Below are 25089 nucleotides of genomic sequence, written 5' to 3'. Positions count from 1 at the left end.
AAGGCACTCTCGAAACAACATGGTTAGATGAGCCCTGCGTTTCTGTAAAATAGAAACGAATAAAACTACTGTTTATAAAAAAAAAAAAGTAAACATTCAATGTTGAATCGGAATTTTGGAAAAATAAAAAGTTAGCAAGTTTCTTTTGTTATATGACCATATCATTTGATTACTAGATCTATTTTTATCCCTTTGACTCAGAATTTTATTAAACATATTTTCCATACTTTTTTCATAATTTTGTATCAGTTTAGGTAAAAAAAAGTGAAGAATATTATATTTAGCATTTTAATAACTTATGGTTATGAAATACACCATGAAAAACTGGTTTTTTGTTCTCCGTTAAGATAAAATCTTCCAAACACGGCTTACATAATTTTCAAACTTTGCGTTTATTAACATTTATTTAGATCTGAAAAAAACATTTATTCATCATAAAAATTTCCTTAATTTTAAAAATTAATTATTGACAAATTTTTTAATATAAATGAAGAAAATTTTCTTTACAAAGCTACTTTTTTGCATTTTATATTTTAGTGCAAATATAATTCTCGATAAATCTAATAGAATTTTTTTAGTAGCTGTTAGACTGTCTTCTTTAATTTTACTTTATAACCGCCTTTGAACAGTCGACCCAATTTTTGTGTTTACGACTACTAATGTTCAACTATGTAGCCTTGTTATTTCGAACCCAATCCAGAAGACAAGGGAACTCCTAGATCAAGTATTGGGAGAAATTTTTGCCTTCGTGGAGTGCTTTTTGGATGGAACTAACCCGCATTTGCGTTACATGGAGAGGAAGAGCATGATAACCTCCCACGGTTAGTTTGATGGCAAGGTGACTCTAATTCATGATCCGCCTGCCACTGAGGATATTTTATGTCAGCACTGTGGTCGGTTATGTCAGCACTGAGGTATTTTATGTCAGCACCGGGATTCGAACCTGGTTCACCTCTTTAGATGGCAAACGCTCTATCTCTGGAAACATCGCGGCTCTGTCTTTTATAATTAAAAAATATTGAAATGCATAGGGCGGGATAGCCTGGTTTGCAGGGTGCTGGACTCACATGTGACAGCGGGAGTTCGAATCCAGCCGGCCGAAGACTTCCCCTGTAGTAAATGGTGACTGGTGCACGTTGAACCTGCCGAGTCACAAAGTCCTCCATGTTCCCATAACAAATTATTCCTCTGGGAGTATTGAATTCGAGATTGATCGTTCTCTGGTTCAGGTCAAAATTACGATCTGTGGATAAATGGGTCCGCCCTATAAATGGGTGTGGCAGAAGTCAAATTTTTGGCTATAGATGGCGCCACTGGAAAACAAGAACTATCGCACCCTCTCCGACTTAAAGACGACGTCAACATCAAATATATATATAACATCATATATATATATATATATATATATATATATATATATAAAGGACTCCGGTGTCCAATCTGCATCAACGGGTTAAGTGTTAAAAAGCCTTTGCCCTCGCCACCTTGGGTTCCAAGTTAAATTTTTAATTTGTGTTCTCTTTATATTTCTTGATCTTGACAAACTTTTGATCATATACTTGTATTATTAGACAATACAATACCTTTCAAATTAGGTAGGACATATAGCGATCGCTTTTATTAAATTAGCAGATATAGCACTTGATAAGTTTTTATGAATTTTTCCTTAAAACTTTAAAGTAATAAAGTGATGCGATTTGTGATTTTAAGTAAGTTATTTAAAACTACTCATTGCTCAGATTTTTGATTCAGATACAGATTAATAAAAAATTTATTGCAGTTTAATTTGATGATTTGGATGATTCTAAAAATTTCTTTTAACGTTACATGCACGCACATAAAGATGCTTAGCAAAAGTTTTAAACGAAACTAATAACTGTTTCTGTGGGTGTAATGTTGTGAGGTGTAATGTAATTAAAAGAGAATCTAAAATACCTCACGCTTTATATCTCAAATTCTGATTGAGCGACGGTCTTATATTTTTCACCGAAAGATACTCTCAAATAGAGTAAATATCCTTTATTAGTATAATCGTGAAATTTAAATGAAAACGATTGAAAGCATATTTAGAATTTTCTCTTCCCGTCTCCACCCCTTTGACAATTAAGTCCGGTCGAGGGAGAAAGGACCTCTTGAAGTATGCAAACAATTTAAAATATTTGGATGTAGAACAAAAATTAAAACTTGAGTTATAAATGAAATATTAAATATGCGTGGTATTTTACTCATTTGATTATCATAAATCTTATTCATGGCATTTACGTGACTATTATGTTCAGCCTCTAATTTGTTCGTAACAGAAGCTTAGTGTTCAGTTAAAAATTTCTCATAGCTCTGTAATAACAAACGATCTGTGAATTTTACGTGAAAAGTCTTCAAATAGTTAATTTGAATTGTTCGGCTAGTATCGGCCTCTCAACCTAATTGATTATAAAATAGTATAGTAAAATTAATTGATTATAGTATAGTAGTAAATGGAATAACTTATTAGAACTATATGAATTTTATTTTTTTAAAAATGTTTGGACAAACTATTTATTGTTACCCTTTTTCATTCAAGCAATTCCGTGGTTTTGGAACTACAGTTAAATTAATTTTATTATATAGTTAAAGCTAATAGTAATCTCAAACTATAGTTTTAAAATGGCCATATACCAATTGGTAAGCCAATTGTAAATATTTCATCAACTGTAATATTTTTTAAAAAATGTGGTAAAATTTTTTTTTTTTTAAATTTTGTTTATTTTGAGGCAGCAGTTATATTTTATGCAAGCAATGTTTATCAATTCCCATTTAATTATATACATTATTTTTACAATAAAGTAAGCATTATTTTATAAGTAATATGCTTAAAGATAAAAATTGCGAAATATTTAATTATTTAAAAACTAGGTTTGGTTTATCTGCTACAGCAGACTTTTCTTTATTGAAATTATTTAAAGAATTTCTATAATTTACTAAATATATAATTGAATGGTTTAAGGTTACATTATAAATATAGACATGCTTGAATTGGTTTTATTTTATATACTTTTAACAAATTAATGCTAAATTTTTTTAATCAATTACTGTTAATCTGTTACAATGGAATTTTTCAATAGCACCTTAATAACTGTGTGACATATTTCTTAAAACTCTAAATAAAATAAAATGTATTTTACTTTATTTAAAAGTGATTTGTAATGCCTAAAATTCATAAGTTTGCAAGAAATTAAAATAACAAAGAGAAACAGGTCCTTTATTTATATTGGGTTGAATATCAAGTAATAAGAAACACATTATATTACATTGTAAGTACATAGCAAGTAAAACATTCATATTAAGAAGTGTAATTCATGTTTAAAAAAATTAGAGACAAACAGTGTTACGCACACATAAAAATCCTTGAGCATTGACAATAATATAATTATTCATAAAAATAATACTCGTAAAAAAGGACCATCAGTTCGTTCGGATTAAAACAATTGCAATTTCGGAAATGCTTTCAAACGGGTAAAGCATATTATTCCAGGGCAAAATTTAAATTTTATTCCTGAGTTGTCTCGTTAATGTTATTTTACTAACCTACTTGGTATTTGCCATTTGAATTTAAAAATATGTTAAAATTAAACAAACATTATAACACGCATTTGAAAATCCTTGAGCATTGACAACTAGTATACTTAATCATTAAAAAAATAATACTCCTAAAAAAGAACGATCAGTTCATTCTGATTGAAACAATTGCAACTTCGGAAGTTGCTTTTATACGTTTAAAGCGTATTATTCCAGTGCAAAGTTTAAATTGTATTCCAGAGTTGTCCCGTTAACACTATTTTACTACTTTGCTTTATCTATATACCTTTTGAATTAGAGAATATTCAAAGAGCATGTTAAAAAAAAATTTAAACAAAGACTATAACATACATTTGGAAATTCTTGAGCATTGACAATAGTATAATTTATCATTAAAATAATACTCGTAAAAAGGAACCATCAGTTAGTTGCTTCTGATTAAAACAATTGCAACTTCGGAAATACTTTCAAACGAGTAAAGCATATTATTCCAGGGCAAAATTTAAATTTTATTCCAGAGTTGTCTCGTTAATGTTATTTTACTAAACTACTTGGTATCCACCTTTTGAATTTAAAAATATGTTAAAAAATTAAACAAACATTATAACACGCATTTGATCCCTCTGGCCCAAAACGGGCTTTTACGAGAATGCTTTACTTTATTTTAAACAATTCTATCGTTAAATTTCTTAATTTTCTTTATTTTTCGAAATATGAAATTACATTAATACTGGAATCTAATTTTCAAAATTTTTCGGTATTTTTATTCATAATGAATTCAATTATTTCAAATATAAAGATTTTCAAGAAGAAAAAAAAGCTCTGAACTGTCATTATGAAGAACTGGGGTTCAATCCCCAGTGGTGGCTTGAAGACCAACCAGCTTCAGGTCGATGGGTACCAGCTTGTCTGGGAATTAAATGCAGCCTGCGCGCAGTGCTGACCGCATTACCACAATCTTGCTGTTGGGTACGAAATTGTGGACCCTTAACCTCCATGACCCCTCTGATTCACAACTAGCTGTTACGGGAATGTTTTGCTTTACTTTAAATAATATAATAATCTGAAAATATTTTTTTTTTCAAAAAGAAATTGAAAAAGCATATATGGTTTTTCTCAGTTTCTACTTAGTTTTTATAATTTTACATAATCATTGTATTTTCTTATTTAATTAAATTAATTTCGAATAGCGTTTTAAGCTCGTTGATTTACAATATAAGCTCCTTGTTTATAAGTTATACATAAGTAGGTGATTTCAATCATTCATTTTAAAATGCATTCATCCTATTAACATATAAATATTCCTTTCTCATTTCGTTTTCATTTGATTAAATATTATTTACATACAAAGTGTCCCAAACCCCAAATTATCTTTGAAAATAAATTTGGAATCAAAAAATAAAAATCGCTTTATAAAAAATAATTGAGCTGATGTAATAACATAAGCAATGATGTATTTGGTTTAAGATAAATCAAGACTTGATATATCCTAAAACTAAAAAGCCTCATTTCCACATCGAATTGGTTTAGCATTTTTATTTTCAGAAATAATTAGGGGTTTCAGTACTTTTCGATCACAATGTAAAAAATTCCTGATCAAATTTCGGTAAAAAATACCGGCATTAGGGGGTGCCGGTACTTTTCACCGTAAAAGCAATTTTTACCTTAAAATTTTACGATGTACCTTAATTTTTACAGTAATATTTGATATATAATCACTACCTCTCACTAATTAAATAAATATTATTGTAAAAATTACGATATAAAATATTACGGTAAAAATAGATTTTGCGGTAAAATGTATTTTACAGATGCTGCACTCATTGTACCACAACCTTTTACCGTAATTTGATCCGGAATTTTTTTACAGTGCATTCTTTGTTTAGTGTATTAAATACATATTACATAATCAGACATTGTTCTACAAAACACGTTCAAACAAGCAAAACATTTTCTCATAAATAATTAGCTAAACATTGCGGAAAATGTTTTGGAAAAATTATAAGAATTTTTTCTTCAATTTTCCGTCTAACGGACTGCTATCTCTTTAACGAACACTGCGGAATGTCTTGTAGGCACAATAGCTATCTACTGCATGTATAAAAGAACATAGGCACCCAAACACCTAAAAAAATACACACGATAGTTAATAACAAAGAAAAACATTTTACATTTTAAAATTCGTAAAATTAGTTTTGGTTAACTTTTGACAACTGAAAGCAATTAATTATAGTCTCATTATTAAAGTGAAATGAAAGCCTCTAAAACGTTATAAGGGGACATTCCTAAAATATCTTAATGGGCTGTTCAAATATTACGTAAGTACCTTAGGAATGAGATTTGCTGGCTTATTTTTGCTGACAACAAGGGGGAAGGAGCGGTATGAACAATGCTTACATACGAAGGCCGGGATAGCCTGGTCGGTAGGGCGCTGGGCCCATATCCAAGAGGTCGTGGGTTCGATCCTCGCCGGCCGAAGACTCCCCGTGTAGTAAATGGTGACTGATGCACGTTAAATCTGTCGAGTCTCAAAGTCCTCCATGTTACCACAACAAATCAATACCTCTGGGGGTACTGATCCAGGAGTTTCCTTGTCTTCTGGATTGGTTCAAAATTACAAGGCTACGGAGTTGAACGTAAGTAGTCGTAAACCCATGAAATTGGGTCGACTGTTCAACGACGGTTATAAAATAAAATAAAATGCTTACATACGACACTAAAGTCTACTTCGTTTTAATTTTTTTAATGAAAAATAAAAAAACACATGGAAAATTTTTAAAATTTCAAATTTGCGGAAAGAAAAATTTTTGCGAAAATTTTTTTCTAGTTGCTACAAATTTCTATAAAATGAATAAAAATGTAAATTCTGTTTTACTCAAAGTTATATTGTTTATTTGAATTTAAATTGAAAATTAGATTATTCTTAAAATTATATTACTACAGTAAGAGTGTTGTGACTTTCTTGAAATAAGCGTGGGAGGAGTTTTGTAATTAGCTTTGCTTTCTTTGTTTCTTTTTTTTTTTTTTTTTTGCTGACAATAGGGTAGCCTAAAATTACCCAAAACATGCTTACGTTATCTTTAAACGGTTTTAATTGGTGTAACGTATGATAAATCAACAATCAAAATGTTTGTTTTTTTAAATATTCCCAATAAAATAAAAATAATCATTTTTTAACAAAACTTTATCTTTCAATATTTCTTCGAGAAGAAAAAAAACTGAAACTGTTTGAAAAAAAATTTTTTAAACTGTTTTAAACAATTTTTTTTTGCAATTTTTGTCCTTTAGGAAATTTTATTAGAAATAATACGATTTTCACAATAGTCAATCGAACGCTTCCATTGTTTGGTTTATTATATTAAATGTAATATAATTCATCTGGTCAATAGGCATTAATTGCGTTGGTGACCAAAGTTATTCATTTCACAATTTTCAGTTTTGATAAAATTTAGTAATTAATCGCATCATATCGCTCATTTGGTGTAACAATGACGTAACTGCAAAATCAAGCTACGTCATTGTTTCACCAAATGAGCGATATAAAAAATATTATTTTTCCTTTGAAAAATAGCGACCATTGGCAAAAAAAAGGATAAATTCAGATTATTTTTTTATTTGAATTATTTATTTTATTTTTTATTATTTTTTCAACATTTCTTTCGATATTTTAGCGGGGATAGAGTGTTCTATATATCGCTCATTTGGTGAAACAATGACGTAACTTGATTTTGCAGTTACGTCATTGTTTCTCCAAATGAGCGATATAAAAAATATTATTTTTCCTTTGAAAAATAGCGACCAATGGCAAAAAAGAGGGTAAATTCAGATTATTTTGTTATTTGAATTATTTATTTTATTTTTTATTATTTTTTTAACATTTCTTTCGATATTTTAGCGGGGATAGAGTGTTCTATATATCGCTCATTTGGTGAAACAATGACGTAACTTGATTTTGCAGTTACGTCATTGTTTCACCAAATGAGCGATATATAATTAATGAAGTACGCTTTGCTATGATTCAGGCTGAGAAACTGTAATAACATGTAGATCCTGATTAAGACACATTGAGAATGCAAATTTTACTTCTAAAGTATAGAAATCAGATATTATACAGACCTAATACAGACTAACTAGATAATGTGTTGATTTACCGTTAAAGTGCATAAAATTGTTTCGTTTCGCATCCTAGGTTGGTAATGTGCAAACTACCTTGATAATCTGCATATTACCGATTAAACATTTGTTAATGGGTTATGTGTTAAAGTTTGTCATTCTTAAAGGTTCAAGGAAGTGACCTCAAGCAAGCTAATTAACAAGGGAGCCGGCAGAATAATATAAAAGGGGGTGCAACCCTCTGACAAACTAACCCCCCCCCCAAAAAAAAAAAATTAAAAATATTCTGTTATTACATATACATTAATCTGATAATTTTTTTCAAGATACATTTCTTAAATATGTTAACAAGATATTTAAAAAAAAGTACGAATTTCTTGTACTTGCAAATTTTGGCACGAGAAACTGTATTGATTTCGCTGGCATAACTACTGAATTTGAAACACAAATAACTACTAACTGTAGTTTCGTATACTAACGTGTTTGTGCACGCTTAACATTGGTATTTATTGTGTTGATGAAGTCTTACAGTTGTGAGAAGTCAGCTTGTGTTGTACAGTCCGCAAAAAAAAAACGAATCACCCTGAATAACTTTCGTTCTAATGATCGGATTTTCACGAACTAAGTGTCAATCTTAATGGTTCTCGGGGGTGACCTCAAATATGCTAATTAATTAGTGCTAACTATTAATTAAGTTACGAAATCTGACACAAAAACGTACTTTCTCTGAATAAACATATATTTTTTTTTACATATTTGGAATCTAGACACTTGAATTAGGGGGGGTAGACAAAATTTTAAAAAAATTGGGTGGTAAATTGGGTTGCAATAAAGGTTTATATATTTGGCGATAGTCCAGAAAACCGTCAAAAAAAGTCGCCTGCGCAAATGAATATATTAAGATAACCCATTGACTAATTCAAAAGAGGAATGCGTAATTTTACTAGGTTGCTAGGCAACCACGCTCTGACTGTAAAAAAAATTGAAATAATGTTTGTGACTGATGGGAGAGGTTTAATTATTTGTTAATAGTAAATATCTCGAAGTTTCTAGGCAATAGACAATTTTTAAGCTGATTTCTGTCCAAAAAGCAAAAAAAAAAAAAAATAAATAATAATAATATTTTAATCCCCTTTGAAAAGAAAATTTGTATCGATTTATAAATTATTTATGATTTTCTAAGTTTTTAGAATTTAAATACATGAACTTTTTATCTGATATTATATAGATTATGCTGTTTTTGCTATATTTATTCGAGGATTTCATACTAAAGTTAAATTAACATAACTTATTATAGCTGAATACAAAATTTTAGGGATAATCATTTTTACAGCTTTAATCGAGTCTTCTAAGCAAGAAAGTTTGAAGAAAAAAAAGTACTTGAAAAATAAAATTAAAGATTGTATAGTAATTCTAATGCACATTTACAAGGTTTTCTATAATTTACGATGTTTCCTTTTTCTATAACTCAAGGAATTGCTGAATGTTTAGTGCCATTTTAAAAACATTGAAATACGTTATGTTTAAGAATAAGATATTGAAATAATATGTTGCACATTGTATGATTCATTTTTTAAAAAATCGCTTCATTCCGCTAGATATTTAGTTTACATGGTTTTCTTTGGATAAAAATGATTAGCAAATAGCATCCTTACGTTTCGATACATTCTGAAACTTACGTTCGCAAATTCACCATAAAATGTCGCACAGCATATTCTTCAATTACGATACGCTACATTTACCACCAAATACTGCTACTATGATTAATTTGTTTTCTTATATATATCTGATACTTTCTTTTTAAACAGAGCTCGTACAAGATACTGAAAGGGGGGCACAAAAACTTAAAAGATAAAATATTTAATTTCATTAACTCAAAATATCTGGTCTCAAAATTTTAACTTTTAAAGTTAAATATGACTTTTACTATATTGATGCTCTTACATTTTTAAAGACCACATAAATCCTGTTAAAATATTAAAATGCATATGCTTACTTTAACGAGTGTAAAATCCTTATCAAAATAATGATCAAGACCCAAATGTAAAACAGTATAATTGACGATAAAAACTCAACTGGCTTCAAAACATATGAAGAGGGAAGCAAAAGTCAACATGTTTCGAGCGTTCAAATATAATCGCCCATACTCAAGACTTGTCAGGCTTGAATAACTTGTGACTTTTATTATTGGACGCTCAAAACATACCTATTTTTATTATCATCCATTATTTTTTTAAAGCAATGACGTTATTATATTTTCGATTCCGTTTCTTGGGATTATCCATTTAGTTACACAACATATTAAATTATTTCACTCTATATTAAAATAAGTTTCAAATAAGTTAGAGGCACAGGTTCTTAGATGGAAAAAATAGCAATTCACTACTTTGTAAAAAAAATCAATGCAGTATTTTTTTTTTTATTGCTACAAGCCTTAACATTTTAATTTAAGGACATCAAAAAATTCCGTTTAAAATTGAAATTTATCTTTATATTATTTATTATCTTTGTAAATGTAGTGAATAATTATTACATCATACCTTAGACACCTTAATAAACTATGTTTACTGACTAAAAATAATAATAAAAGCTTGAATGGAAAATTTCTTTGCAGGCTTTTGTGCCAATAATTAGCCAAATTTTTATCTTATTGCGGTCTTTAATGTCCAAACGGGAACTGGTAGGGAAAATCCATTTAAAGACAATCATCCAGGTAAAGGGTTTTTAAGGTGACATCCACCGATGACTCAGTGCAATGCGAAGATAATTTCAAAAAGCAAAACTTCCCTTAGAGAATAAAATTCGAAATACTGGTTTTAAGAACTTCAGAGAATCTTTAGTAGGGAAGTAGCCCTGGCATCCTTTTATAAAGTGATTGCATTTACAATGCGAATGAAACAAGAGTTGAATACTGCCCTTAAACGGGAAAAATTTTTGGCCCTAAAAATTATAAGGATTTATATTCTAAAGCACCCAGAAAAGAAAAAGTACCTCCCTTGGTAGTTTTTCCTTACTGAAGAATTCTTTGAGATATTACAGAATCAGTCCCTGCTATATATTTCATTGGAAAAAGCGATTCATGAAATGAAACGATGACGGCAGCAACATTTTACAAATATATTGTAAATGCTTCTACTCATGGCTAATTAAAAATTCTATCAAATTCCCTGTTTCGCTTGTTCTGGATAGGTATAAATCTCACATCAATTTGAAACAGAGCAAGTTTTGTTTATCAAAACAAATTTTCTGGTTCAATTTTCTACCTAATTCATTGTAATCTCCCGTTAGATCTTGAAAACAAAAGAATTGTAAAACAATATGTCGAGAAAATTTTTACATCCATTTTTAAATAAGATTTTGAGGCATCAACTGATGAAGTTAAAATGCTTTTATGAAATGTGATATTTTTCCATTTGATGTAGAAAACGTTGAGTTTAACGAATGCATGCAAAACAGACACCAAGAGTTAATGAGCGAGACAGCTTATCCACAAAACACATGCTTCGAGAGTAACGATGCACTATTTCTTCAGAAGCTTGAGATGGAAATCTCACAAGTTATGTGGCAAATTTTTAAAGGAACACTGACAGAAAAGTTTAATCTCCCAAATATCCAATAGCCTGTGCTTTTCTCAATATTGAAGAATTTATTTCTAAAAGAACATTTGGTTAATCAAATTTTGGCACTGAAGCTGAGACAACTAACATTGATAATGAAAGTATCTTGAAAATTGATTTTGAGATAAGTCCTCTTGAGGCATTGTTAGTTTGCAAAAACAATCGGTTCCACAAGTAAATGGTAAGTACTGCTGATGACCCACTAGATATAAGTCAAGGAGAGATGGATTTTACACAAACTTCGAAACTCCTTTTTCTAATTTATTATCCAGTGAGAAATTCTAGAAATGGTACTGGAAAATCAAAAGAAATTTGGAAGATACATTTATAGTGGCCAAAAATTTGGAAAAAAGAGGAAGGTTAAATCAAAAGAAAAATAAATAAATTACTTTTTTGCATTAACTTCAGAAAAAGAACGAAAATTTAAAGAGATTGAAAGAGCTGAAAAAAAGTTAAAGCAGAAAGTATGAGGAAGAGAAAAAAAATACTTAAGATAAAAAAGAAGTTTAAAAATATGGGGAAAAGAGTAAACAAAAAAGTGATCTAATTATAATAATAATAAAAGCTTTATCGGATTACACAATAATAAACATTCATAATTTAGAATTGACTATTAAACTGTGAGGAAAAAAATTTAAAAACAATTTTTAAATTATGTATTCAAACATATTTTACTTTCCATTCCACGACTGAAAAAAAGTAACATTTTCCAAGTTAACTGTGGTTAAATGTTGCAATTCCAAGAAAAATCTTGTTTTTAGACATTTATGTGGCCTATGGATTATTAACGAGCATCAAACATTCTCAAAATTAAGTATTCATTCACTTGAAAATTTAGTGTTTATTCACTGGTAAGAACTGTTCCTTCACTTGGTTATCTTACTACTTATTATTTAAACCACCAAAAGCTTAAAACAATTGCATTTAATAACAAATTTAGAAATTTTTATGATTTTTCTTAAAGGCAAGCTAAGCTTAAGTGTTTCTTCATTGGTTAGCTTACCCTATAAGATGTTGAGAAATTTGCGATGTTGTGAGAGATGCTAAAAAATGTTGACTACGTATTTTTATTAATATTTATAAAATATATATTCAAGAAATTGATAAATATATTATTCCAAATCTATGCATACGTATGTATATTATTGAAATTGTATCAGTTATTGAGAAAAAAAAATAATCACATTAAATAAGCACAATCTGGTGTATTCTATCAGAAGCATGCTTTTTTAAAACTAGACATTTGATGAATAAAGTGTTTTTTATTCAAAATTCTTTACTAAATTGCAAATAAATTATTAAATGACTAAAAAGGAAACATTTTATTTTATAGTTAGAAAGAAATAAAAATAAAAAGATTAGCAAACGATTATTAGAGAAAAAAATATGAATGAAATTTTACACTACGCGCGCGAAGTCAAGTTCCTCGCAAGTTTATCACATTTTAATATAAATCGCCCCATTTAATCATTTCTTTATTGTCGCCAAATTATTTTTTTAAAAATAATTAATTTTAATTTTTCTCAGCTTCTAATAAATAAAAGCAGTTGAAACTTTAGATTTTTCAATAGAAAAATATCTAGATTAATATGGTATAAAAAAATTCATACCTTATAATTCAAGATATTTTCATCCTCAATTTAAATAAATAATAAAAAATAATTAATAATTATTAAAAATTATTTTTTTCATGAAATTATCTTTGGGTAAATGAGTTTTATGAGTGGGTGCAATTTTCTTTAAATTGCTTTATTAGTTTTGAAAATATGACTAAAAACGTAAAAAGTGAAATTCACATTAAGGGGTACGAACTTTGGATCGCTCTCCTGACCAAACTATGGGGACCATATTTCCCAGATTGCGGCTACCCCCTATATTTTGAAGGTTAGTAATCCAAATATGTAAAAAAAAATATATGTTTATTCAGAGAAAGTACGTTTTTGTGTCTGATTTCGTAACTTAATTAATAGTTAGCACTAATTAATTAGCATATTTGAGGTCACCCCCCGGAACCATTAAGATTGACGCTTAGTTCGTGAAAATCCGATCATTAGAACGAAAGTTATTCAGGGTGATTCGTTTTTTTTTTTGCGGACTGTACACCTCCGTTAATCTAACTAACTAATAGAAAATATAATATTATTTATTTTTTGTTAAACGAAATTTAAAAATATAGCTCAGATATCTGCCCAAGAAAAAAACCTTTTGTTTACAGTTTAGATAAAAAATTAATTTCGAGTGTTCGACTTATGAATAGATTTTACAAACTGACTGCATTCTGTTATTTTTTGTGGAAAAAAGTAACTTTTCGTAAGTATTTTTTTACAGATTTATGTATTCAATTTTTAATCGAATTTTTTTTAAGTTCTTCAATCAGTATTTACAATAATGAATTTCCGAGAGTAGTATTTTTTAATGCTGAATGAGTGTTTGCTCAATACTTCATTTAATTTTCTTCTTACAGGAAAGTATGGCATGCTTGTAAAAACAAATTAAAATGAGTGATATCAGAAGTTATTTTTGAAAAAAACGTAAAGCTGACAATTCTAGTCTAAACCCTAGTATAAGCAAAGAATATTTTATTTAAAGATTTCCAGATTTTATTTAAAAGACTAATCTTGGTACTAGTGCAAACGTAAGTGCAGCTCCAGATCATTCATTGAAAAAGTTATGAACAGATTTAGACAGCAAACAAGACGATTTCAATTCTTGTTTGATTAAAAAAAATTTTAATTGTTATGTATCAATAATTACTTAATAATTTGTTTTTGAGTGAAAATATTTTGAATAAAAAAATTTTATAGCAAAATTGTTTTTCTGTATCTCTTTAAGTGTTTAAAAAAAAAAAAAAGCCAGGGGGGTGCAAGTGCACCTCCTTGCACCCCCTGCCGGCGTCCTTGCTAATTAATTAGTGCAGAGGATATTTTAACTTATGAAATCAAACGCGAAAACTCAATTTATTTGAATTAACATACCTTTTTGCCAACGAATTTGTGTTTTTACCCTCCAGATTGCCGCAAATCTGGGAAATATTGTCCCAATTGTTTGATTACGAGAACGGTCAAAGTTCAGACCCCTCAATGTTAATTTATTTTTTTCGTTGCACCATACTTCGAAAACTTTTTTAGCGAATTGAAAACTTTTTGCACACTATTATAAAATTCGTTTATCCAAAAATAATTCCATTCTAAATATATCTTTTAGTAAATATTTATAATTTATTACTACTTTATATTAAATAATAGTCGTAAAACTTTTGAATAGTAAGGTATAAAAAATTTTATGCCACTTTAAGGAAAGCAATTTTAAATGGCAAAATACAAAATTGAACGAAATCATCTCTTTAAAAGCTCACGTAACTTTGGAATATTGATAAAGTGAATTCAAATTTTTAGAATGATTCTTTTAGAAGATTTGCAATGTAAGTAATTTTTTTTTATTTATCGTTAAGTTTATAAATTATATCTTTATAAATATAGAGAGAAAGAATTTTGATTTAAGCGAAAATCACCTAATAACAGGTGTTTTATAATATTGCGATGCGTTTAATATTTTCAGCTACTATGACAACCATTTGGCGCTTGTCTGTTTTTCCCTCTGCGTGTTTGTTTTTATTGTCAACTTTTAATTTTAGATCATATTATTATTGGTTTGATGCCACAATGGTAACTATAAATTTTATTAAATTTTTTTTCAAAAGAAAGCGAATGAATAGAGAAAGAAAAGATTGAAAAAACTGAACGGGTGAATTTGCAAGAAATAAATAAAAAAATTTACATACTTATAAATTGACAAATACAACTTTTTTATTCGCATTTTTTTCTTTCGTATTTGCTAACAAATAAGTATGTGAAAGGAATTAATAAACAGTCACAATACTTTAGTCTTCACTAAATGTTTTTAAAAATAAGCCTAATCTGTAACCCGACGTCCGGGTTTCGTTAACTTTTAAACCAAATTTTACTCTATTAGATTGGATTCTAATTAAAAATTTGCCTCAAAATATTTTTTTATCTATTTATTTTTTATTTATTTATTTATTTTCATTTTTGCACTTATTTCCAATGCCATTACTTTAGAACTAACAAAACATAATGAAGCTGTTTATAAAACATATTTTTAAATAAAACCGTCTTATTTAAAAACTCAATCAGATTAAATTATTGTTCTACTATAAACATAGGATCAGACTATAATCTACGCAAATCTTGAAAATTAGCTCATGTTAAAACGATTTTAAACATGTTCTTTTCGTTATAAGTTCTTCATTTTAAGAATAAATATTTTAAGGAATAAATATGCATAATAAAATATCTTACTCCTGCAGTCATGAGTGCTGGATAAGCTTGAAAGTATGGAATAATGATGTACATAGGCCATAAAAAGAATGAAGTTTGCATAATTAGAAATGAAGAACCCACTGCATACAAAATGGCTGCCACTGCATTCTGATAGACTTCCTGAAATTAGGGAGATAAAAATTGTTACACTTAATATTTTTAGTCTCTATTAAATACGATCAGATATTTTCGGCATTTCTGACAAGCCTTCTATCTGAGCCCAATACTAAAACATATATTCTATAGGATAATTTTCAAGAAATGTTTATTTGGATTATTAATTTCAAACATAAATACTTGTTATTTTTTTGGTTTAACTTTAAATGTTTGTATGACCAACTGCTAAAATAAAATATTTTAAGATGAAATATTCTGCTTACTTTTTCGATCAAATTATGCTTTTTCCCTAATATTTTTTCAGAATTCCTAATATTTTAAATATATAAAATAAAATGAATTTGTAGATTAATGGAGATAATAGGAGTTCCTGTCGGTTAGTCAATAGAAGGTTCTTTGTTACAATTATCTTAGATTACGAAATTAAGATAAAGTTTACTTTTTATTGTACCGTAGAATAACAATTTTTACATCGTAATAGTGCAATGAAATACAGTATCTGAAAGAAAAATGAATAAAAATAACATTGTTAAGCTATTTATTAGGAAACTAAACTATTTCATAAGTCTAGACAATACTGAGTGTTCCAAAAAATTCAAGGATATGATAAATCAATTTTAAAAAAATTTAAAAGAATTAGAAATGCATGATTTGACACCTTATGCTTAAGAAACGAAGCACTTATTGCAAGCAAGTTACAAAATCGTCAACAACAGATGGCGTTACTAATTGATAAAAACTGTAAAACAATGTTTGCTGAATAACCATTATCTGCAGGAACAACTTTATGCAGTCTGATGACAAAACTAGTAAATGCTCGTATTTCAGTTGAAATAGTCGCAGGATAAAACAATTTAAAGAGTTTGTTGGTCAGTAACGAATGTCTGTTGAGGAATTGTGAAACTAATTTCAAGCTTCCTGCAATAAATTTCTTGAGCAAACCGTGCATTTCTATGTACTTCCGTTTTTATTAATTTTTTTAATTGAATTTTTTTAAAAATCGCTGGTCACTTTTGGGACAACCAGTGAAAAGTCGTATTTTCAGAAGTTTTTAAATTAGTGTCTATTTAACTTATATTAAGAGAGTTTGGTCCAAATTTTACCAGAACGGTTGTCCTGACAGCTCTGTAGGTGTATTCAGACGTAATATAGCAGAAGAGACTAACTGATGTAGATATCAGCGAAGCAGAAGCATTGACTAGAAAAATAGGATAAGCAATGCCTAAAGTCATCCAGACTGGCGTGCCAAAAGTAATCATGAGTCCGACGCATATCCCACCAAAAATCTAAAAATAGTATAAAATAATAATTTTTATGAATATTTGTTTAAAAAAATAACAAGCATAAGAGAAAAAATGATTGCAGATTAAGAGGGAAGAACAGTTTATATTCATGAAAGCAGATTGTAAGAAAAAACGAAGGAAGCGAGCTTACAGGAACCTCAGAACTACTTACCCTCACTTTGTAATAACTCTCGGAGAGAACCGATGTTAAAGATATGATTTTGAAAATATGAATTATTGATATGTTAAAATTTGTTGTTGTTTCTGATGATACTTGCACTATCCAAGCACGCCAGCCATTGGCCTTGCGAATTAAGTCAGGAATGTACGCATTACGTTTGACAAAAGAGCACCGCAAGGTTGCAAGTACGGCTTGATTCAGAACCTCACGGATAGATGGTAGCTCCACCCATTATGAGGGCACTTCCTCAATTTAGACATAGATCTGTAGGGGAAGAAAATTTTCCACAGATCCCTGTATTCATGGTACCGTTCAGAGACCAACTACAGGTCTTTCGATTCCACAGATTTTATGAGCACATATATCGTATGCACTCGTTGGGTCTTAGAGAAATCGAAAATCAAACACAGCCCATCCCGACTGGAGTCTAACCATTGAGCTATCACGATTAGTAATCCTCAAAATGCATCAGATAGCGATCTAATAGTCATTTATCAGAAAAATGAACATAAGCCGTTCATCCTCCTTGGTTTTCAATTGTTAAAAACATTTCTTATCCAATACGAAAGAAAAATTTGCAATTTTTGCTATTATTGGAAAAAAAAGTTTAAACTTAACGATAATTTATGAATAAATAGATGCAAAGTACTGGTGTTGGACAGATTGAAATCGAGTAAGCTACCTGAGTCAATCAAGGCCAGCAGCTGGCTTTAGAGCTAGTAGAAGAAGAAGAGGGAAGTTTTGCTTTGCGTTAGAATAAACAAAACAAGCAGCAAAGTAATAAATAGGAACAGAATGTTGACAGGCTAGTTTTATCATCTTTAACTTCGAGACTGAGAAACCGCACACAGTCATACATTTCTTAGCATGCTCACAATATTTTGTGAATTTGTTGCTATCTTAGTCCGGTGATAGTTTGAGCTTTGTTGTTAAAATTGATTTGCATGATTCAATGGTTGAATTTGAATGGTAAAATGGTTAAATTAAAGGTTAATGGTACAACCGTATCAATGTTGTTGCAAATTTGCTTGAAAACAAAGAAGAGCTGGTATCGGTTTTGGGATCCAACGTTTTCTTTTTCAATGAGTGCAGTGCTCTGTTACTACACATAAAATTTTTCGTATTTATAACATAGAAAACTGAATCTCACTTAACTATTTTATTAGTGCTAATTATGTCACTACGTGTTTATTTTATTTGCAAGAATAATTCGTATGTTGACCGAGGGAGGATTAGCCAAAACGGGGTTTCCTTTCAACGTACTCTTGTAGTGTATCTAACGTCAAGATGCACTACAAGAATAATAAGTTGCACTATGTAGAAAGAGAGAGAGAGAGAGAAAAAAAAAAAGTAAAAGTTATGGAAACAAAACAGATATATATTTTCTCAAAAAAATGGGCCCTGGCTTCCCAATTATTGGAGGGGGGGGGGGTCCTGACCCTCATGGCTTCGATGCCGGTGACATGCAATATGGGCTATACCCATCTACAAGACCAGTAGATAGGCATTGATGAGCTACCCAGGTAGATGTGCGTGGATTTTCAATGTGTTTAAAAAGAAATGTAAATTGCTTTTTAATTAGGATTTGAATTTTATTTGTGTCTATGTACTTTGTGTTCGCTTATTTAGTGAAAACAATAATAATTTTAAATTGAGTACAAAAATCTATCATTTTATTGATATTGGTTGGATGTGGGCTAATGATGGAAAGATAGGTCTCATAAGAAACCCCTCGAGAAATTTCCTCGCACTTTTATAACATTTCAACGAAAGGGAAATGATTCTGAAAATTTTTTATTGTAAATTAAATTAATGAACAGACTTACTGCGTATTTTCGTGTATTTAGAACGAATTATAAATTCGTATTTCAATATTAGAAAAATATTTCATTTTATTTGGATTGGCTAAGAGCCATCTTTGTGGCGTGAGTCTTACATAATATTATATGATATTGCTTATTTTAAAAAATACGTTTACACTTACTTCAGTTCATGTAAAAATATAAGTCTTTGGTTTTTTAGAAAGAAGAGATAAGAAAAAAAGAGATATTCAGAGCTTTTCGGAACCTAGGTTCCCAAACTTACTTGCTTCACCACTCACTCGGCTAGATAAAAAGTTTAAAATTGCAATAATGGAAACTTCAGGGGTGTTTAGGATCATGTAATTTCTCATACTTAGCAATAAAGTTTAAAGCTTTCTTAGGTTTGAGAGAATGATAATAAATTACGAACGAACACAACTATGTTTGAAAAACCGATGTCAGAAAATAAAGCAATAAGCTTGTAACTTGCATCGGCTTATTTGTTTGTTATTTTGCAAAAATTGCATAAAATTTGTAAACCTATCTTAAATATTTATGGAGATATGGATATTTTTCATAAAAAATTAATCATTTTGTCTTATATTTTCTCCTCAATAACTTAAAAAATATATAATAAAATTGAAAAAAAAATTCAAATCACTTTTTAATTAATAGAAAAAAATTACCATTCTAAAATTCACTAAATAAAATTCGTAAAAAGGGTGCAAGACATGAGAATTTAAAGTAGATCTTTAATACTGCACCTACGCGGAAAAAAAAAAGCTTGAAATTATATATATATATATATATATATATATATATATATATATATATATATATATATATATATATTTAAGTTGTAATAGTTGTAAGTTGTTAACTTTTAAATTTACATGAATTTTGGAGAAAAAAAAACTCACCTTATACACCATTTGTGCTTTTAGTACACTTTAGTACTGAGTTAAAAACACGTTTTCAAATCAGTTCTGACAGTTACATCAACAATGACAATAGAACGAATAAACGTTATAGAAAATGCGAGATAAAGAATATTTAAAAAAACATCTATTTTTATCATTACACAATTAGGAAACATATAAATAATACAGATAAGTTAATTTAAAAACGCATTCAGAATTTTTTTATTCAAATTTGTTTTACTTTCCATTCTTCTTTCTATCGTACACAAATTTTTGTGAGGATCAGTAAACTAGAAAATTTTAAAATGTATCAAATTTTCTTATATGTATCCTATATATTATTTTTGAGTATGCTAGTGTGCCACACTGGTTTTAATATGATTTGATTTTATAAGCGGTGTTGAACACCAGACTCATTTTTGGTTCAGGATTGCCAATGTTCAACTCCGTAGCGTTGTAATTTGAACCAAACCTAGAAGACAATAAGAACCCTGGATCATGGATTGGGACAAACTAGCCTACCTAGAAGATTTTTGATGGAACTAATCCGCATTTGCGTTACATGGAGATAAAAACTACGAAAACCTTATAAGGTTAGTTCGACGGAAAGGAGATTCTGTGATCCGTTTACTACTTATAATATTTTTTTACGTCTGTACTGTGACCAATAAAATCCGGGAGCAAATTTGGAAAATAAAAGCAAGGTGAAATCTGGTAATTCCAAATCTCAAGTGCATAAAAAGCTTAAGATTTCCTCATGGAAAAAAAAAACTCCAAGACAAATACAAAGCATTCGTATTCTTTGAAATTTTTTTCTTCATAATTTCCTTAACTAATCATAATAAATGTTTAGTTACACTTTTTTGGAATTTTTTTTTAATTTTGTTGATTCCTAGTTGCTTGTATCAGGAAAAATCTTAAGCATTACGAAGAGAATCAGAGTTTCATGTCAAAAATTTGGAAAATTAATTTCATACTTCTCCAATTGCTATTTACCATTTTATTTCACATTAAGAATGGGTAAAAAAGATCGAACTTTCGAACTTTGACACTCAATAATATCTAATAAAAATGAAATAGATATGTTTGTACACTTCTTAATAGAAATTAATATTACTTAATAACATGCAATAATAATTTTAAATATTTGTCTTAAATGCAAAAATTTGAATTAAAAAAAGTGTTATTCAGAGTTATACTGAATAACTCATGAGCTATTCAGTGATTTCTAGGCATGAACTTACGCTTTTCTTTGTCGAAGTTAGGTGAAAACAAAAATCACTCCTAAAAAGCCTGAACAAGTATTTTATTGAACTTGAACTATACTGGAGAAATTTTTGCTAACTCCTGCAATTGAGCACCAAATTTGGAATAATAATTTTTGTTCATCCTGTATATTATATATGTATACTAAACTAAATTAATTTACTACATTTGGCTTAATAAAATATTTACCCCAGATTCTAAATCATAACGTGGAAAATATGCTCATGAAAATATCTTTTAAGGATCTTTTTGTCCACTTCAATGAAGTTTTACATAAATAACTGCACCATTATGAGATGTGGTTATGTTGTTTTATTTTCACATACTTAAAAATCTCAAATAAAATATATTAAATAAAATAGAAAAGTTTTAAATTGAAAAACAATTTAAAAACTTTTTATAAATTTGTCACGATTTTAAAAAAAATAATAACATTTAATTAACTTTTTTACACTGTTTATTGTTAATTTCAATTCTCAATTACAATTACAATTGCTTATTCTTAATTACTTAATTACAGTAGAACCAGGACCCGGATATTACTAGAGACTTGAGAAACAGAAAAATGCTCGTTATATCCAGTTGTTGCTATATCCGAATACAAAAAACTTAAGCAAAACTTTACTACACAAAAAACTAAACATAAGCAAATGGAATTGCTTCCAGATTTTTTATCGAAGAATGAAAAAATATTTAAAAAATATTACGTTGATTTTTTTAGCTTTAAGAAATTTCGTTCCATATTATTTTTTTTCTTAAACTTGAAGCATTATTAATCCTCATTTTTCAATAATATCCCACGCTTCAAAAATTGCTTCTGCAATAAAAATAAATTACAGTAAAATTATATTTTAAAAATCTGAAAACTGAAAACGTGCAGTTTAAAAATATTTCCTCAAAATAAAAATCACGTCATTCTATTCTATAGTTTTGTGGAAAAATTCATAGAATTTTAAAAGTTACAAAACACTGTCAGAGTTTGCCCTAGGAATAAAAAAAGGCAGTGTACTACCTCTCATAAAAGGGTACTTTGAGTTTTAAAAGGGCACTCACTCAACACCATAAAATTTTATCAAAATTTGTAATATTATGTTATTGAATTTTATCCCCAACAGTTTCTGAATTACCTTCTAATACTATATTTTTTGTGTATGTTTAAAAGTAATTCTCTCTGGTTATCAGAATAGAAGAAAAATTTGTAGTTTAGAAAAATGATTAAAGGCATGCTAAAATACAATATCTGTGTATAATTTTTCTTCGAAAAAAGTAAACTAGAGAAAGAAAAATTGATACACAACTTGAGAGCTTTTCTCCATAATTTAAACTGAGAATTATGAGAAAATTAATATTTAAAGGTACATTTTTTATTTTAAAAAAAATTTTTTATTTAAAAAATAATTTTGAATTAAATTAAACTACTTAAAAAATGTATTTTATATTGTCTCCCAAATAAAATATATACTTGTAAGCATTTGACTAGTTGAGAATAATCCTAACAAGGTAAATATTTGTAATAATAATCAGAATTAAACCTATTAACATAGATAATTTTACCTGGGTGAAATTATTATTTAAACAGTCAATTAATCTTTTTTAAAATGGAACATGAATGAAATGCAGTATTTTTAAGGTATGGTGGCTTATTTTTACAAAAATGGCCAAGGGGGCATATTAATTGGTATCAAAGGGCAAGCAAGGCGGGTCGCCCTTCTATAAATGCTTCGAGCGAGCACAGCGCTATTTTTTGTAGGCAAATAAAGCGACCCTCTTCATTTTCTGGTTTTTTTGTAAGATATAGTACTATCTGATAATACTATATCATCAAAAGTTTGTTAAGTACAAAAAAATATCAAGAAAACACAAATTAATAATTTGACTTAAAAACCTAATGTGGAGGGGGTAGGGGCCTCTCAAAGAAGCTAGTTGATAGTTGTAGAATAAAAGTTTTAAAAAAAAAATACTTTCAAAGGCTGTATATTTCAAACTACTCTTTTATAGAAAAGAAAAGAAAGGGAAAAGGAATATTACTGACTCATGCTTAGCTTTACTCACAATTTCCGCAAGCTTACACAGTCCAGTTTGTCTGGACAGGAAATCAGTATGCAGCGAGCAGCATTGTTTTTGCTGCGTAACCGCCGGCATCGTGGTCATCATTATAGTAGGCATCGTTCGGGTACGTGCTCTGCGTTCAAGAATCCCGAGAAGATGAAGATCAAGGATGCACTTGAGGAGTTTCTGAGGAAGAGAAGGATGGGATGTTTCTTCGCGGTTTCGAAAAAAAGATTCTTGGCAGAAATCACTGACATTGCGTAAAGTGTCATAGCCTGCAAAGGTAAATGAACGTCTAATGCTGCTTGTCTAAACAGGCAGACAGTTTTCAAAATGTGGGGGGAAAATTTCAGTACTCACTACTAATTGTCACTGTAATTAAACAATTAACATTTTATTCTTCTTTTTTTTACATCAATATATATACAGTGCTCAAAAAAATAAACGGACTACTCTGAAGGAAATTTGATCTAATAATCGAACCATCTAGGATTTAATCTTAATGGTTTAAAGGGGTCAGATTTTAAATATACGACTTTCTTAAAATTCGCTTTTTCAAGGCATATTTCACTGAAATTTTGTATTTTGCCTTATGAAATTACATTCATTAAAATGATGTAAAAACTTTTATACTTCGAAGAAATTTTATCAATTTAAATTCATTGATAAAATTTTATCAATGAAAAAATTTTATCAATTTAAAATTTTTTCGACTGTTATTAAATAAAATAATAAAAAATAATAAATTGTGAAGATATTGTGAATTATCACAATTATCTATAGTTTATCTATAGATAATCCATTGAATTATCTATAGATAAACGAATTTTATAACTGTTTGCAAAAATTTTATAATTCGCTTAAGAAGTTCTCGAGATATGACGAAATACGCAAAAAAATAAAATTGACATTAAAGAGTTCAAACTTATTACCGCTCTCCTGTCCTAACAATTAGGACCATCTTTCTCAGACTTGACAGCAGTGATGGCTCACTGGTTAAGACACTGAACTGTCTGTATGACGAACTGGAGTTCGATCCCCAGGGCGGGTTGAAGCCCATCCAGCTTCAGATCGAAGGGTACCAGTTTGCCTAGGAAGTAAAGGAGGCCTGTGCACAATGCTGACCACATTGCCACAATAAGGGCGCTGGTCATGAAATTGTGGAGTCTTAGGCTTCATGTGGAGTCTTAGGCTTCCGCAGCAGCCCGTTGTGACCCCCTGGCTCACAACGGGCTGCAGATTGGTTTGGGTCATTAATGCAAATGCGTCGCAAAAGGGGTATGTTTATTCAAAGAAAGTACGTTTTTGTGTCTGATTCTGTAACTTGAAATATCGTCTGCATTAATTATTTAGCATATATTAGGCCGCTTACCAAACGAGCACACAAACACTGAATGTATGATATGCGTCGCCGATCGAGAAGTGATTAAGAGTCAAAATGTAGTTTCTTACAGTATTTTATTGCTGTAGACCAAGTTTTTATGGAAATGGTTGGAAATAATTTATAATTAATTAAAAAGATTTTGTTTGCCATTTTATCTGCTGTATATTCTAAATGTATAGCGTAAAAGTTTATTGCAGTTGGTATTTAATTTTATTTATTTATTTTTTCAGCCTTTTTAAAGTGTGAAGATCTATAATCCTGAGCCGTAGCCAGAATTTAATTTTAGACAGCGTTCAATTTCATATGTATTTTTGCATAAATTATCTAGCGTAATCATCTTCAGCTAATAAACAGCTCACAACCGCCATCCTTCATTTTACGACAAAATATACTAGAACTTTTTTACCACTATTTTTTTTTTAATTTTTATAGTAGCTTATATTTCTTGACGAACTTTTAATA

The 25089-nt window shown here is 29.1% G+C and overlaps 1 protein-coding gene across 1 annotated transcript; it reads right to left on the bottom strand.

Annotated features, from left to right (window-relative positions):
* Positions 1-3224: 3224 nt before the first annotated feature.
* Positions 3225-23485, bottom strand: sing (MARVEL domain-containing protein sing). Its single transcript, XM_016075276.4, has 4 exons — positions 23247-23485; positions 16846-17028; positions 15605-15745; positions 3225-5680 (listed from the first exon to the last, which is right to left on the bottom strand). The coding sequence occupies exons 1-4, from the start codon at positions 23358-23360 to the stop codon at positions 5603-5605; spliced, it is 516 nt and encodes a 171-aa protein (XP_015930762.1). The 5' UTR covers positions 23361-23485; the 3' UTR covers positions 3225-5602.
* Between the last annotated feature and the right edge of the window lie 1604 nt (positions 23486-25089).

Source organism: Parasteatoda tepidariorum, chromosome 4 (assembly GCF_982258835.1).
Source record: "Parasteatoda tepidariorum strain Cologne lab strain chromosome 4, Ptep-v5.0, whole genome shotgun sequence".
NCBI classification, from domain to species: Eukaryota; Metazoa; Arthropoda; class Arachnida; order Araneae; family Theridiidae; genus Parasteatoda; species Parasteatoda tepidariorum.
The sequence above is the reverse complement of the archived record's forward strand: the minus strand, read 5'-3'. Positions and strand labels throughout refer to the sequence as shown.